At 44.0% G+C, this 13,859-nt stretch overlaps 1 protein-coding gene across 1 annotated transcript in view; it reads right to left on the reverse strand.

Annotated features, from left to right (window-relative positions):
• PPP2R5A (protein phosphatase 2 regulatory subunit B'alpha) overlaps positions 1-6,824 on the reverse strand; it is a 46,802-nt gene extending 39,978 nt beyond the window's left edge. Inside the window, exon 1 of the mRNA XM_062637101.1 lies at positions 6,032-6,824. Coding sequence (XP_062493085.1) covers positions 6,032-6,182 — 151 coding nt within the window. The 5' untranslated portion in view covers positions 6,183-6,824. The remainder of the gene's footprint in view (positions 1-6,031) is intronic.
• Between the last annotated feature and the right edge of the window lie 7,035 nt (positions 6,825-13,859).

Here is a 13,859-nt window from a genome sequence, read left to right on the forward strand (position 1 = left end):
ATCAGCCCTTGTCCTATCGCTACAGTCACTGACTAAGAGTCCCTTTTTTTTATCTTTTAATCTTTTTTTTTTCTTAATATTGACACTACACAATTTATTTTTCTTCCAGTCTTAGAAGCAGTTCAAATTGTTTTTTGCTGAAACTAAGAAAATTAATCTGAGGAACAGTTCCAAATCAAGCTGTCCATACTTGGCATGGAAAACTTCAAGTCCAAACGGTTTAGTAATGCTGTAAGCAGCTGAGAATAAGGTCTTGTGGAGGAAAATTGTAGGCAACCTTAACTATGAGGAGCTCTGCCTTCAAGTCAAAAGTATACCATGAAATAGGCATCCCATAGACACCATACTTCATTGGCCATGCACTCAGAAAAACTTCACAGCAACTAGTTTAGTGACTCTGATAAAAATCAGTGATTCAGACATTAAAGAGAAGCTGCCACAGTAAGTCCAGTTTGTAACAGAGCATTTTGCCACAGAAGTCTTATAAAACAGGCGTTATTTACTACCTATTCATCTAGTTTGGCTGTGGTTCAACTTTCCAAATCCACACACTGTTATGGAACTACAAATATAATTTTAGCCTGCTAGATTAAGCCAAGACTCAGGACTACAATAGCATAGAAGCTAAATGTTGTACCTTTCCCAATGGAAGGGTCTTTTTTCCTAAGAACACAACACACACCCCTTCTACGCTGATACACAGTATTAATCTGTCCAGAACTGTTGGCATCACACCTCTTCAAGAACACTGAATGCTTTTAGATAGATACTTCAATATATACATAGACACATATAAATAAATCTGTAGATTGAAGTCATCTTCTTTTGACCAGATAGCCTGGAGCAATAAAGCAATTCCATCTGTATCTCCTACAGCAACTAACATTAAATTCAGCACCTGCAAAACTAATATGTGCCTCAACTAGAAAGCAACGAATATGGAAAAAGAAATCTGACCCTAAGCTGGCACACAGAAGATGTGAAAGATTTAAATAGAAAAGTTCATGTGAAGACTGTCAATAGGCTCTATATTTAGGAGTTACTCTTGATGGGAGTATATTCTGAGACCAAAAATTCAAGTCTAAGGATAAAAAGGTCAATTTGTTAAGAATAAAAGACTAAATGTTCCGCTCCATAAACGAGGAACAGTTCCTTAATATAGAAAACAAAAACAATAAACAGTGAACTACATTAGAATATTAAAAAACAACCCTAAAGCTTTTTTAGTCATTATAGGTTCTCCATTTCTCAAGACTGCAACTTCACTAACCAGAAGTTCTGACTGCTTTGCAGTATGCCCTCCTCGGATCACACGCAAGAGTTAAATCTAAACTCCTTACAGAACATCCTCATTCTTAGCCTGACATGGAGATTCTCTCCTATGGAAAATCGCCTGCAAGAAGACTGCAGTTGCAAGGGATGTTGAATACAAAAGGTAGAGGATGGGGGACTGCAGGAGAGGAAATAACAATGAACCACAAGGGATACAAAAAAAAGTGCACATCTGAGACAGCAAACTGACATTTCACAAACATTTATTAAGGCTGTAGTAAATGTAAACCATCCTAAAATTCTGAAGGACATTTTGCTTTGGGGAGCAAAGGCAACTTAATATGAGAAGAGAATTCCTCTCAGCTGTTTTTAACTCTGCTTATTTTTGTCACTCAAGCACACACTGTATGACTCAAACTAGTCAAAGCTGAAGGTCTGAAATGACCCTGATAGATGTAGTAACATTAAAATTCTACCCATAAGCAAGCTTGTTAGGCCTTCCTGGAACATTCCCACAAAAGCTTAGCTTGAACACAGCACCTGGTTTTCAGCCAAACCCCACCAAGCTCTCTCAAGGGGTCAAGTAAAGAAAATACAATTGTTAACACCTATTTCAGGCTCCATATTTCACTGCTGAAACTACACACCGGTAGGTTGTCTTAAACGTGTCTTATTCCAGGGTACTTCACCACTTTCCGAGCCCCACAAGAGATTACTGTAACGATCACTTGCCTATGGCTGAAAGACTTCTGGACCACTTTCCAGTTGTTCTGCTGCAAGGAACAGAGATTTCTCTGTGGGGAGACAGTTTCATTTGGAAGCGAAAACTGAGAATTTCTTTTTATGCATTTGCTCGCTGATATAGTATATTTGTTCACATAATGTAGTAAATAAGCCTGTGGTGACATGTATCTTCCCAAATGGATATTCACTACTGAGAAGATCACGGAAAGGCATCAGGAAACATTTATTCATTCCAGCTGCATTTGACATGCTGGGTACATAGGGGAAAAGAAAAAGGTATTACTTACTTTACAACCTGACAGACCATATTAACAGTACTAAAAGCAACAAGTTGTGTTTTCTATTCACCATTTCCACCTGTATTTTTACATGCTTCTTCACTTAAAAGTGATAAAAACGAGTAGGTGTACTTTTACTGTATTGAGTCAAATCAAGCTCCGAGGTCAAGTTGCACCTCTTTTGTTAAAAAATGAAGATGACCTTACAGTCCTGCAGTCTCGTTTTGAAACACCCTGCTATTGAGACAAATATGTTAAAAGATGTTAAGATGTTAAAAATAACACTTCCTTTGACAGATTTCTTTAAACTCAACACTCTGAATTGCCCGTGGAGTGATAAAATCCTGCTGTTAACCAGCATGTTATTTTGGCTGCGCATTTTTCAAAGGATTTGCATGATGCAAACTATAAAGTAACAATGAAAAGGAGATGGGAAAAAAGTAACTTCAACTTCTAAGAGGTTTAACATTTTAAATACTGTCACTGGGTCTGCAGTTGTTTCTTATTCAGCTTTTACAAAATACAGTAAAATGGACACTCTCCTGAATAACAAATACATAGGAAACCTGCTTAACTGAAGAACACATTGCTAATTTATTGTATGTATGCTGACATCAAGCAGGTTTTGCAGTTTCTAGCTAAAATGATAGCTATATTCACATGCAATAAATAAGCTGAATGTTAACAACACACAGTCTTGCTACCCCTCATCTCAATCTCACTCCCACAACAAAACCTCCAAAGAGAAATTCAACTACTATTTGGGACTGTTCCCTACTAGTTACGGATAAGCTCCTAGTAGCAATACACTACGCAGCCAAAATAAGGCATTTTGGTCATACACAGCAGCAGGACGATTAACTCCAGAAATATGTACTTTTAAGATTATCTGTCTACAGGCTTTCCAACAACACAACTACAAAAGCGTGTTACACAACCTGATCTGGCCATTTCAGTGCCAAACAAACAACAGTCCCTAGATAAAGGGGAAAAAATACCCACAACATTATCTACCCAAGAAGGCAGTTTTTAAAGTGGATGAGTACTTTTTCTTCTGGAACACCTCTCCTTCCAGGTAAATCAGTCTTTTAGGCCAGTATGACAAACCTATTGTGGAGGTTTATATTTCATTTAGAATACTTTTTTCATTACTTTTCAGAAACAGGTAACTATAAACAAGATGAAAGATTTTACAGCAGATTAATACCCAACTGCTTTTTTCATCTACAAAGCACTACTTTTCTCCCAATACAGGCTTCAAACACCTCACATTTAACCATTTATTAGAACATACCTGGAAAAGCAAAGTCTTTTCATCTAATTTCCTAAGTGCATGCTGTACAGGCATCAGTATAGTGAATGTACTTCACAGCCCCTGTCAGAACACTGTCTACTACTCTGTTGATGATACCACACTGGCAGCATCACAACTATTATCGAATTCCATGTTAACTTCAACGCAAAGCTTCACCTTTCCTTTATTAGAACAAAATGGTTTACAAATGCATATAGAGAGCAAACACTTCCTTTCCCACACCTTTTTTTAGTTTGAGTGGCAGGGGAGGTTCAACAGAGAAAAGGAAGAAGAATAAGGCAGATAGAGAGGAATCATCCTACGTCTTATAGCTACGATTTCCCAATCCTCTAACATCACAAACCCAAGGGAGAAAACATGCAGAGCAGTGCTGCCCAACTTCCTGACAACTGCATATTATAACTCCTAAAAGCACACTTTGCCCACAATTTATGTTCTGAAGCAGGTTTAGAGGACAAGTCTTTAAATCATAAGCATAAAAAGTTGTGATTTTCCTTTAAGAACTTAAGGCAATTCAAACTCCTATAAAAACTCTGCCTAACTGAAGGAATTCCTCTGATAGTTTATGACCTCAAATTTCCAAACATCTGAGCTGCTGATGCCATGCAAACTTTCTCTGTATTAGAAGTAAAAAAGCTGTAAAACCACACTCACAAAACTGTAAGACTTAATCATATGGAGTTACAAATTTAATATTAAAGTCCCAGCTCAGCAAAGAATGTAAACTTGGGCATTTTGCTGACTGAAGCTGGAATTACTCCCTGCATAAAGTCCGTATGTTTAACTGCTTGCTGGATCAGGATTCCAACTTTCTGAAGTCTGCCACCTATGTGCAATATTTACCAAGTGCTTTTACAAGGTCTCAAGTGTTGCTTTATAAAAATGCTCTCTGAGGAAAATACACTGTCAAAGCAGCACATGAACAGCAGGAGCTATCAGTTTAAAACTGATTATTCTGGTTATAAATCCCTCAAATCAAACTAGTGCACTAACACAGGACACAACTTCACAGAGAAAAGCAAGCCCAAAACAAGCAGCAAGAACACCCCTGCTGTTGTTAAAAGTAACACCCGAAGCTGCTGCAACAAACATGCTAAAAAGCCCCCAAAACTCCCCTTGTTATTCCCCTGCCCAAGCTTATTTGTGTTTAATAACATTTCTGCCAATAGCCAGTTCTGTTGTTCGCGGACATCTGCCACTCAAGAGTAGAGAAAAATGAAAGTCTTGAAATACTACAGACAGGGCAGTAAAAGCCATAGAAATCAAACAGGAAAACAAAAATACACAGTATCCTGCAAGATTTTTAAGTTTGCTCTATTTAATTCAGGTTTTGGGTATTTGCTGCCAGTCATCAGACTTTTTCCAGCATCACAGAATCACAGAATCCCAAGGGTTGGAAGGGACCTCAAAAGATCATCTAGTCCAACCCCCCTGCAAGAGCAGGGTAACCTAGAGTACATCACACAGGAACTTGTCCATGCAGCTTCAAAAAACATAAGACTTTAACACTTGTGCAAGTAAAATTAATACGCTGGGTTCCGGTACGGTAATCTCTCTCCCTTATTTCCCAAGTCCCTGTCAAACAGTTTATATTCTCTGCTAATCGATACTTTTTAAAAGAAGAAATACCGGCAAATTTATTTTGATGCTCAAATGTTGCAATTAGCTTCTGTTTTATTTCTGCAATCTAACAAACCGAGTCTTTTCAGATTTTAGCTCCCGTACAAAGGATAAAACCTGCACTACCTACTTTACTGTCAGCAGTGCCAGCATCTACAGTTTCCATTCACTTGCGAGTGCTCCCAGTACACCACTATGCAGGAGAAGGCCTCTGAGGCAACTCCTGATCATTAAAATAAGCCAAGACGCCATTCAAATACTACCCAAAAGTGATGGAAAGGAACCTAGAAGCCAAACGCCAACTCTCTCCGGTAAATCAGCATATTATGCCACAGGCACAGAGTTCCTCTTTGCAAAGTCCCCCCGTGGGAGGAGCCACCACGCGCTCCGAGGTTTAGGAGCAAGACTGCCAGCACTCCTGAACTCAACTTACCGTCCACATCTTCCGCAGAAAGCCCTCAAAAAGCAAACCTGCCCGCCCTACGCTTCCTCCTAAATTACTCAGGAAAAGGGGGGCGAGCTAGCCGAGTCAGTCCCTGGGGCAGTAAAGGAGAACCAACCTGTACAACACCTATTTATATGAGTAGAGGAAGCACCCGGGAAAGCACCGGGAGCGGAGGAGGACACGGCTAAAGGGCAGAGGGTGCAGAGAAGAGGCCAAGCCAGGGCAGGCGGCCACAGGGCAGCGCGGGGCACGCGAGCGGTGTCAGAAGACAGCCCCGGGCGACCGAGGGCACCGGCACCTGTAGCCGGAGGGCTGCGGTGCGCAGGAGAGGAGGGGGGAAAAGACGCAGACGGGTACCTTTGAGCTGGGGCAGCGGCGAGAGCTCCACCTGGCTGCTCTGGCTGCGGAACTGCGAGGAGCCCTGCGAGCGCTTCTGCCTCTGAGCCTTGCGCACCGATTTCCGTGTGAAGCCATCCACTTTCTCCGCGGCAGAGATGGCCGCCGACATGGCTGGGCGGTGAGGCGGCGCGGGGGGACGTCGCACTCCAGAAGCATATATTAAAGCGGAAGAAGAAGCGGGCGGCCAAAAAAAGGGCTTAAACAAAAACCACAAAACCCCCACAAAATCCAAGAGAACGGCAGACCCAGGTCCCCCTGCCCGCGCACACCACACGGCCGGGAAGAGGGGAAGAGAAGGACTGGCGGCGGGCGTTCGGGAGGCTCCCGGGTCCGGGCTGAAGCCTGGCTCCTCTGTTCCTGCTTCCCTCGGCGTTTCCTCTGGGCGCCGGGCCGGCTGCCGGGGAGGCGGGGGGGAGCGGCGGCCGGCGGAGGAGCGGAAGAGGGGGAGAAGGGAAGGGAAAAACAAACAAACCAACCCAGCGACAACTCCGCTCCGCCGGGCGGGCGGGCGCCAAACTTTCCCGCGGCGGGTGGGGGCAGCACGGCCGGGACTCCCGCTCTCCTCAGGGCAGGGCCGGTCTCTGGGAAGCCGCTGCCCCGCTCCCGCCTCGCTCGCTCCGCGTCCCCTTCAGCCAGGCTCGCCTGCGCCAGCCCGCGCCGAGCCCGCTGTCATCGGCCGGATTCGCCTCTGGGCCGAGCTCGCCGGGAAGGCAGCTTCCACACGCCTCTGTTCTCTGCCTTCAATTGCCGCCGAGTGCTCCCCGCGCCTCCGCCGTCATCCTGCCTGCTCACGGAGGGTGGGCGGGTCTTTGCTGCCTGTGCAGCGTGGGTCTTCTCGATGGGTGACCGGCGGCGGGGAGGAGCTGCCGCCGGGACCCGGTTCTCTTCCCGTCGCGGGCGCCCAGCCTCAGTCGGGCCGCGGTCAAGCCGGGGACCCGGCTTTGGTGTCCTCCGGTGTGGCTGGGAGCGCAGCAGCCCCCTGGGTGCTTTCAATAAGCCGTTAGCCGCCGGACGGGGGATGCTCCTTATGGGGGGAAGCTACGGGAAGGGGGTTCAGCAGCGAGCGAGGCGGTCTGTGCCTCTTATAGAAGTGCTGCTGCCTTGTGTTTCCCCTCACTCCCCGCGCATCCACGTGTTGTGGCTTCCGTGCCTCTCCGGCTGAGTTCGGCTCCAGAATATCCGCGTTACCATAGCGCTCACTTTCTCCCCTGATTCACAGTCTCGTTTGTAGGCTGAAGGCACAGAACTGCCCCGGCCAAACACGTGCTGAGCTTTCCAGGAGGGAATGTTTATGGAGTAACTCATTGCTTCTGCTTTGAGCTACGAGAGATGAGACCCGAGGCTGCAGCAGCACGTCAGAATCACGGTGGTGTGTGCCAGTCTGACTGCTGCTCCGTCCCGCTTCCATGTGGGAGCAGCTCCCCCTTTGGAGCTCCATACATGTGGGATGCCTTCGGCTGTAGTCATTCCCATAGAAGTTTTATGCACATCAGCACATTTCTTCTTACTGCATGGTTTTAGGTACCAATTCAGCAAATAAGTATTTGTATATTTTAAATACACACTCAAGTTTCAGTAGCTGTGGTAGGACATAAATACTGCAAGGTAACCAGAAATGTTTGCTAAATGCCTTCATGACTTAGAGCTTAATCTTTATATGTATAAGCCATAAATCAAAAGCCAAGTGTAGATTATAGCTTTATGCAAACATAAAAGAAGACTGAGACTGTGGAAGCCTGTTCAATAGAAACTGTTGTCTGTGTTTCCTTCTGTCATTCCTTCCTTTTTACTTTCCTCTGTCAGCGCAATGTTTTAATGTATGATTATTACCTGTGCATCTCCCGACTTCCTTGCCTTTGGGAAGTCATCTTCAGTGTTTCAAAATAGAGGGATGAAGAGTTCTCTAAGAGAATTCCCTTCCTATATACTTTAATTTCAATTATGGATACAGCATAGCTAGAAATAGCAGGGGACAAGCGTAATATGCTGTTATCTTTCTTGCAGGTGTGTAGACTTTGTAGTTCTTTATCTATGACCAAATCCATTTCACAGACAACATGGCAGTCTTTGGGCGCTTGTCTTTCAAACTGCCAACTCATGGGTTTGTTGCAGTAAAAATACCTTTGCGTTCCTCACCTGGTTAATTCAGGGTTTGCCTTATGGCTCACAGCTCCTATCAAGAGCACTCAGGCCTGGACCCTGTGTCGGTGTGTTCCTCTGTTCCTGCCTGCCTTCCACCAGCTGTCATTCTCTTCTGCACCCATTTTTAGAAGCTGACACTGCCCACTGTCCCCTGTGCACTGTTTATTGGCAACTCAAGCCTTGCTGCATGCTCCCAGTGTGAAAGAGGCTGCCTTAAAGTTTCATCAATTAAATAGCTTGAATTTTGTTAATGAAGAGCTTTATCTGAGTGCTGAGATTTAAAATCTTTTCTTCTTCAAGTATTTTCTTCTTACAGGGCTTTGCAGTGGCTTTCATTGCTGTTTATGTTGTAAAAGCCTGTTGGCAGCTGAAATTCATGACGCGAAGACCTTGGTCAATAATAGGTGTAGGCTTGCAATGATAGGATTTTCATATCAATTGCACTGGGAGATATTTCCAGACCGTATCTTCGTGTATCGCTCGTAACAGAAACATCGGTGAAATCTGAGTCAGCCAAACAAAAACAAGCTGGTTTATTCTCTTCAATAAATGAGAAGTGGTTTTAGCTGTTGAGTTTTGTTTTGTCTTTTTAAGGTAACTCTTCTGTTTCAGAACAGAATCGGCAGCAGCTCTACAGACCAGCTAGAGCTTCCCAAACTGCAATGGTAATGTTTGAGTTAACATCCACTCAAAGTTAGTGGCATTACGTGGGAAACCATTGGAGCATGCAGGCCTGTGGGACTGGGGTGTTTGGAGAGAAAACCAAAAGCAAGAGCACTGGCTGTCAGTCTGAAATAGCTACGTTTGAGAAGGCTGGAGATTGCCCTTCCCTGCTTTCTGCACATACTGCTTCCTACACAGCTGCCGGAGCTGCTCTGAGTCAGCTTCTGAACCTCCTGGTTTTGAGAGTGTATTTAAAGGCACACAGTGATGATGCCAGGTTATAAGCTACTGGCTCCAAACCCAATTCATCAAAGTCTGAGGTCTCTGCAGAGAATGCTGTGAATAGTAATTTTATGCCAAGCTATTCCCACTCTTAAATTGGAGCCCTCAGTGTGCACTGAAGCACTGATTCTGCAAAACCACACGCGTGTCTCTAATTTGACTTGGAAGAAAGCTCATTATCATTCACAATCATTATTCAGAACAAAGAAGCAACATTCTGGAGCAGATTTAACTAAAAGTCACACTTGCAGTTCTTTTCATTCAATCATAAGAGATTTATTTCCTTCTTAGCACCTTTTTACCCAGAAGTGAGACCTTTTGAAAAGTGAATGGGAACATGATGTACCATTAACTTGTAGAAACCTGACTAACTCGGCTTGAAAGCATGGCACCATGGTACCAGGTTGCTATGGAGTTTTTACTACGGGGAGTTGCCTGGCTGCTAGCAAACAAGGAGTTAACTGTAGCTCTGCTTTCCCATTCTGTACTGATGCTTAGAGGCCAAGTTACAAGGAATCTAGCTCTTCTCAGAGACAGTGGGAGGAATATCTTAGTAAAGATGTTACGGAATATCTTCTTAGTAAAGAGGATGCCCTAAGTGGGTGAACCCTCAGCCAGGAAGGTTTGTGGAGAAAGAATATGAAACCTTACTTTTATTTCCCTTTCAAAATGAAAATTTTTAAGGAAAAGCCCTGTTGGCAACAGCCGTGCTTATATTTACAACTGCACTGTCTTTAGTACTACCCCCATCAGTTTTTTAGGGGTATTTCAGCTAACTTAAAACACTTTTCGAGCTGGAGCTGCGCTCTTTCAAGCATACATGGAGTTAAGTTTAAGCACTTGTACTGTCCCAGTAAAACCAAGTGTGCTATTACTCACTTCAGGTTAAACTGTATGGTTACATACTCTGTGGTCTTCACTGGCTAGTTGCTATCTAGCAGAAGTGTTCCTAAGTCTATTGCTTGATGAATCCTTAAATAATACAGCATTGGTTATCTCAGGGGCCATCTGGCACCTTCCTCCCAGGGCAGGATTTGAAACTCTGGGATTGGAAGGCAGAGATTAGCTGATGAGGCCTTCTTTGTAAGAGCCTTGGGTTTGATTTCTTTTGGCATACCTCTGGATAACATCAAGACAGTCTTCCCAGGGAAAACTGTGTGAATGGATATGGGCAGGCAATGGGTTGTTAAAACTAGCTCTGATTCATGTTGTTACTTTAAAAGACCTCTTCATTTAACGTTCTGTCAGGCAATCCAGCACGATTGTGTTGCAAAGAAAAGATGTAGTTTATCAAGTTTCTACACACAGGCACACACATGTACACTGATCCAATGAAAATGCATCCCAGTTTAACTCCTTAATTCTACCTGTACCTTGAACCGTCATTCTGGGTGGAAGCAGTGCTGTCTGAGAACTCAGCAGCAGTCACTTTGGCTCAGTAAGATGCAAAGCATCCCTCAGGGATATAGGTTTACAGCTAAGCTTTCAAAGTCAGTTAGCATCTTTGCCATAATGACATTTCCATACAGAAAGCTACAGAGCATGAGCATATGTGTATTTATTAAGCTGTTCTCTGTGCTGAAGATTTGTTTGCATTTTATATATAAAACAGGGAAAGATCTTCAGCAAAAGGAGTGGATTCATTGCATTTTTAAATGTAATAAATGGCACCTGTATTCATTGAAATACAAAATAACCCTCCCCAACAACTGACCACCACTGCCAACAACAAAAAACATGTGGCCTTTCCACTACCACTTTCTAAATGCTTTTGTCTAGGGCAAAGCAGACCTTTGTAAATGCCAATGAGCACTATCCTCAGCTTTAGTGTTCTATAAAGGTTGTTCAACACAGCATACAGAAAATGAAAGGGAGCTGTTTCTGTTAGGAAATGTTTGCGTGTTAAAGTGAGCACCTGGAAGCTTGAGTTCTTTAGGAACTAATTCCTGAAGCTCAGTGAAAGGAATTAAACAAACAAACAGCAAGGTTTATTCTGTCAGCTTCTCAGCAGGCTCACAAGAATTACTGCGTGCTAAGAATCAGCTGCTCTTGGAAACTTAATGAATGTGGCAGCCAGAAAAGTACAAAACGTGGCCAGGAGATGCAAACCAGATATATAGGCTGTAGCAAAGCGAAATGAAGAGGATTGGGAAATCTCTCTGTAAATCCAAGATGAAAAGGGTTCACAGTACCAGGGTTTCTGAGCACTTCGACAGTGTAGAATGTTTTCTGTAAGGAATTGGGTTTGCATTTCGAATTGTAACTCTATTCCCTGGTAATTCTATTCTCCTTGGAGAATAATAGCAGAAAAGTATTTTTCTATTTTCATCTGTCCCTGCTGTGATTTAGCAACTGGAAACAAAGAGCCAAGTTAGCCAAACAGCCACTTCTCCACGGCCAGCTAGCAAGTGGGCTGGCACCCACTGTCTGCAGATCTGCCCTCTCAAACCAGGCTCAATGCCCAACTATCACTTTCCAGGGGCATTGCTGAAGCTTCTTCTGCAAAACCAGAATGAGTGCTCCTAGTAAGAAAGAGACCTAAATATTGATTAATTATAATCAATCCTTCCACTCCCTGGTTAATGAATGAAATCAAATCACATGCACTTGTGGATATTACTCATTTGTTGTATTGGTTACAAAACCTTTGTGTGCAGTTGTTTCACATTCTGAAGTTTCGCTCAACTGTTTCCAGAGCTGCAAAAGAGACCTAAAAGCTGTGATTCTTAGGAGCAGGATCCCCAGAGCTGGATCTTTGGGGAAAAAATAGAAGTAAGACTGTAGATAAAGTCTGAATTGTGGGTAAGCACACAAAAAAGATTGATGGGAGCTTTAGAGAGATTAAATAATGTTCATGGTCCTTTGGTCATTTCTCTTTTTATATTATCTAAAAAGGTTTATTTTTGTCAGCACCTGAAATGAATAGTCTTACTGAGATTTGAGGGGTATGTACCTCCACATTAGGGCTGGTCTACCTTGGGGAAATGTGCTGCCTTTCCCATAGCATAGAGCCGTAGTGGTGGAATTAAAGCAGCACAGTAATGCCCGTGATTTTTCCTTATGCGGAGGAGCTCTTAGTCACGACATTACAGCAAAAGCTGTCTCCCAGAGGTCACCATCCAGAGCAAGAGCCCAGCGTTTCCCTGCTTTTGCTTAAGGATGGAGCACATTCAGTGACCTGACTTGCTCTGACACCCCAGCCGCTAAGCACGGAGCGTGCAGCAAGCTCACTTAATCCTCCGCAGCGAACACATGAGCCATAGTTTGCATTTCAGTCTGTAAATTGTTCTTTTGTTTTGCAGGCTTTACTGAACACGGTTTTATTTCATGTGACTGTGCTATTTATGGCGGGGTAAATATTGCCGGGGGTCTATTGAAAAAGGCCAATGACCTGGATTTTGTTCCGTTTGAATTATCTCCAAGAGGCAGGCACGGTTAACAACTGAGCTTTTTCTTGCTTGTTGCCATAGCCTGCAATTGCTTCTAACATCTTAGATCAACACCAACTAAAAAGACAAAGATTGTGAGGGAAATAAAGCTGTAGTAGTAGTGTGAATGTGATTAGGTAGCGTGTGACCTTGCGTTTTTGGAAGAGATGAATTCCACCCTGAATTACCAGGTATCAACATAGCATGTTTTTAAGCCTGATTATGAGGCTTTTCATACTGCTGCGGTAATTTGAGTTCAGAACTCTGGTTTGTTCCTTGTATTATTTCATTCTACAAAACCAGTTATCAATCAAGTGTTTCCACACATTATAAAACCAGCAAACAAACCAGGTTGGGGAAAATTCAAACAGAGCAAATGGTCGTCTTGCTGTTCTTGCAATCTAAATAGCAGGATTGCTTGACTGTTTAAGAAGCAGAAAGTTAAAGACTGCTGGGAAAACAGTGCTGTATTTTCACTTTCAAGAAAGAGCTTTGTGAATGCAGGTAGCCAAACGTCTTGAATATTAAAGATGTTTGACCATTCCTAAAAGATGAGCCAACCGTATTTTATAACATATAACAACATACTTTTTAACAGTATAAAATCTGTTGATCACAGGAAGTATAATGGGCTCCAACCTGAAATCATGCTGTAGACACACTTATCATCACCCAGGCCTGGAAAACCATAGAATCATGGACTCAGCCAGGTTGGAAACGCCCTTTAAGCCCATCCAGTCCAATTGTTCCCCAGCACTGCCAAGGCCACCACTGACCCATGGCACTGAGGCCTCGTCTCCACAGTGCGTGAGCAGTTGCAGGGACGGTGACTGCAGCCCTGCCCTGGGCAGCCTGTTCCAATGCCTGAGCACCCTCTGGGGAAGGAATTGTTCCTCAGCTCCATCTAAACCTGCCCTGGGGCAGCTTGAGGCTGTTTCCTCTTGTCCCACCCCTTGTTCCCTGGGAGCAGAGCCCAGCCCCTCCTGGCTCCATCCTCCTCTCAGGCAGTTGTAGGGAGCCATCAGGTCCCCCCCGAGCCTTCTCTTCTCCAGACTGAACCCCCCAGGTCCCTCAGCCGTTCCCCATCACACTTGTGCTCCGGGCCCTGCACCAGCTCCGCTGCCCTTCTCTGGCCCCGCTCCAGCACCTCAATGTCTCTCTTGTCGTGAGGGGCCAGAACTGAACATGGGATTCAAGGTGCACAAGTCCCACCAGTCCTGCTTAGCCCATCAGGAAAGCACCAAGAAGCAATGGCAGAACGTTTTTCCTGT

This window comes from Pezoporus occidentalis, unplaced genomic scaffold (assembly GCF_034315485.1).
Source record: "Pezoporus occidentalis ecotype Australia unplaced genomic scaffold, CSIRO_AGI_Poc_V1 ctg50, whole genome shotgun sequence".
In the NCBI taxonomy this organism is placed as follows: domain Eukaryota; kingdom Metazoa; phylum Chordata; class Aves; order Psittaciformes; family Psittacidae; genus Pezoporus; species Pezoporus occidentalis.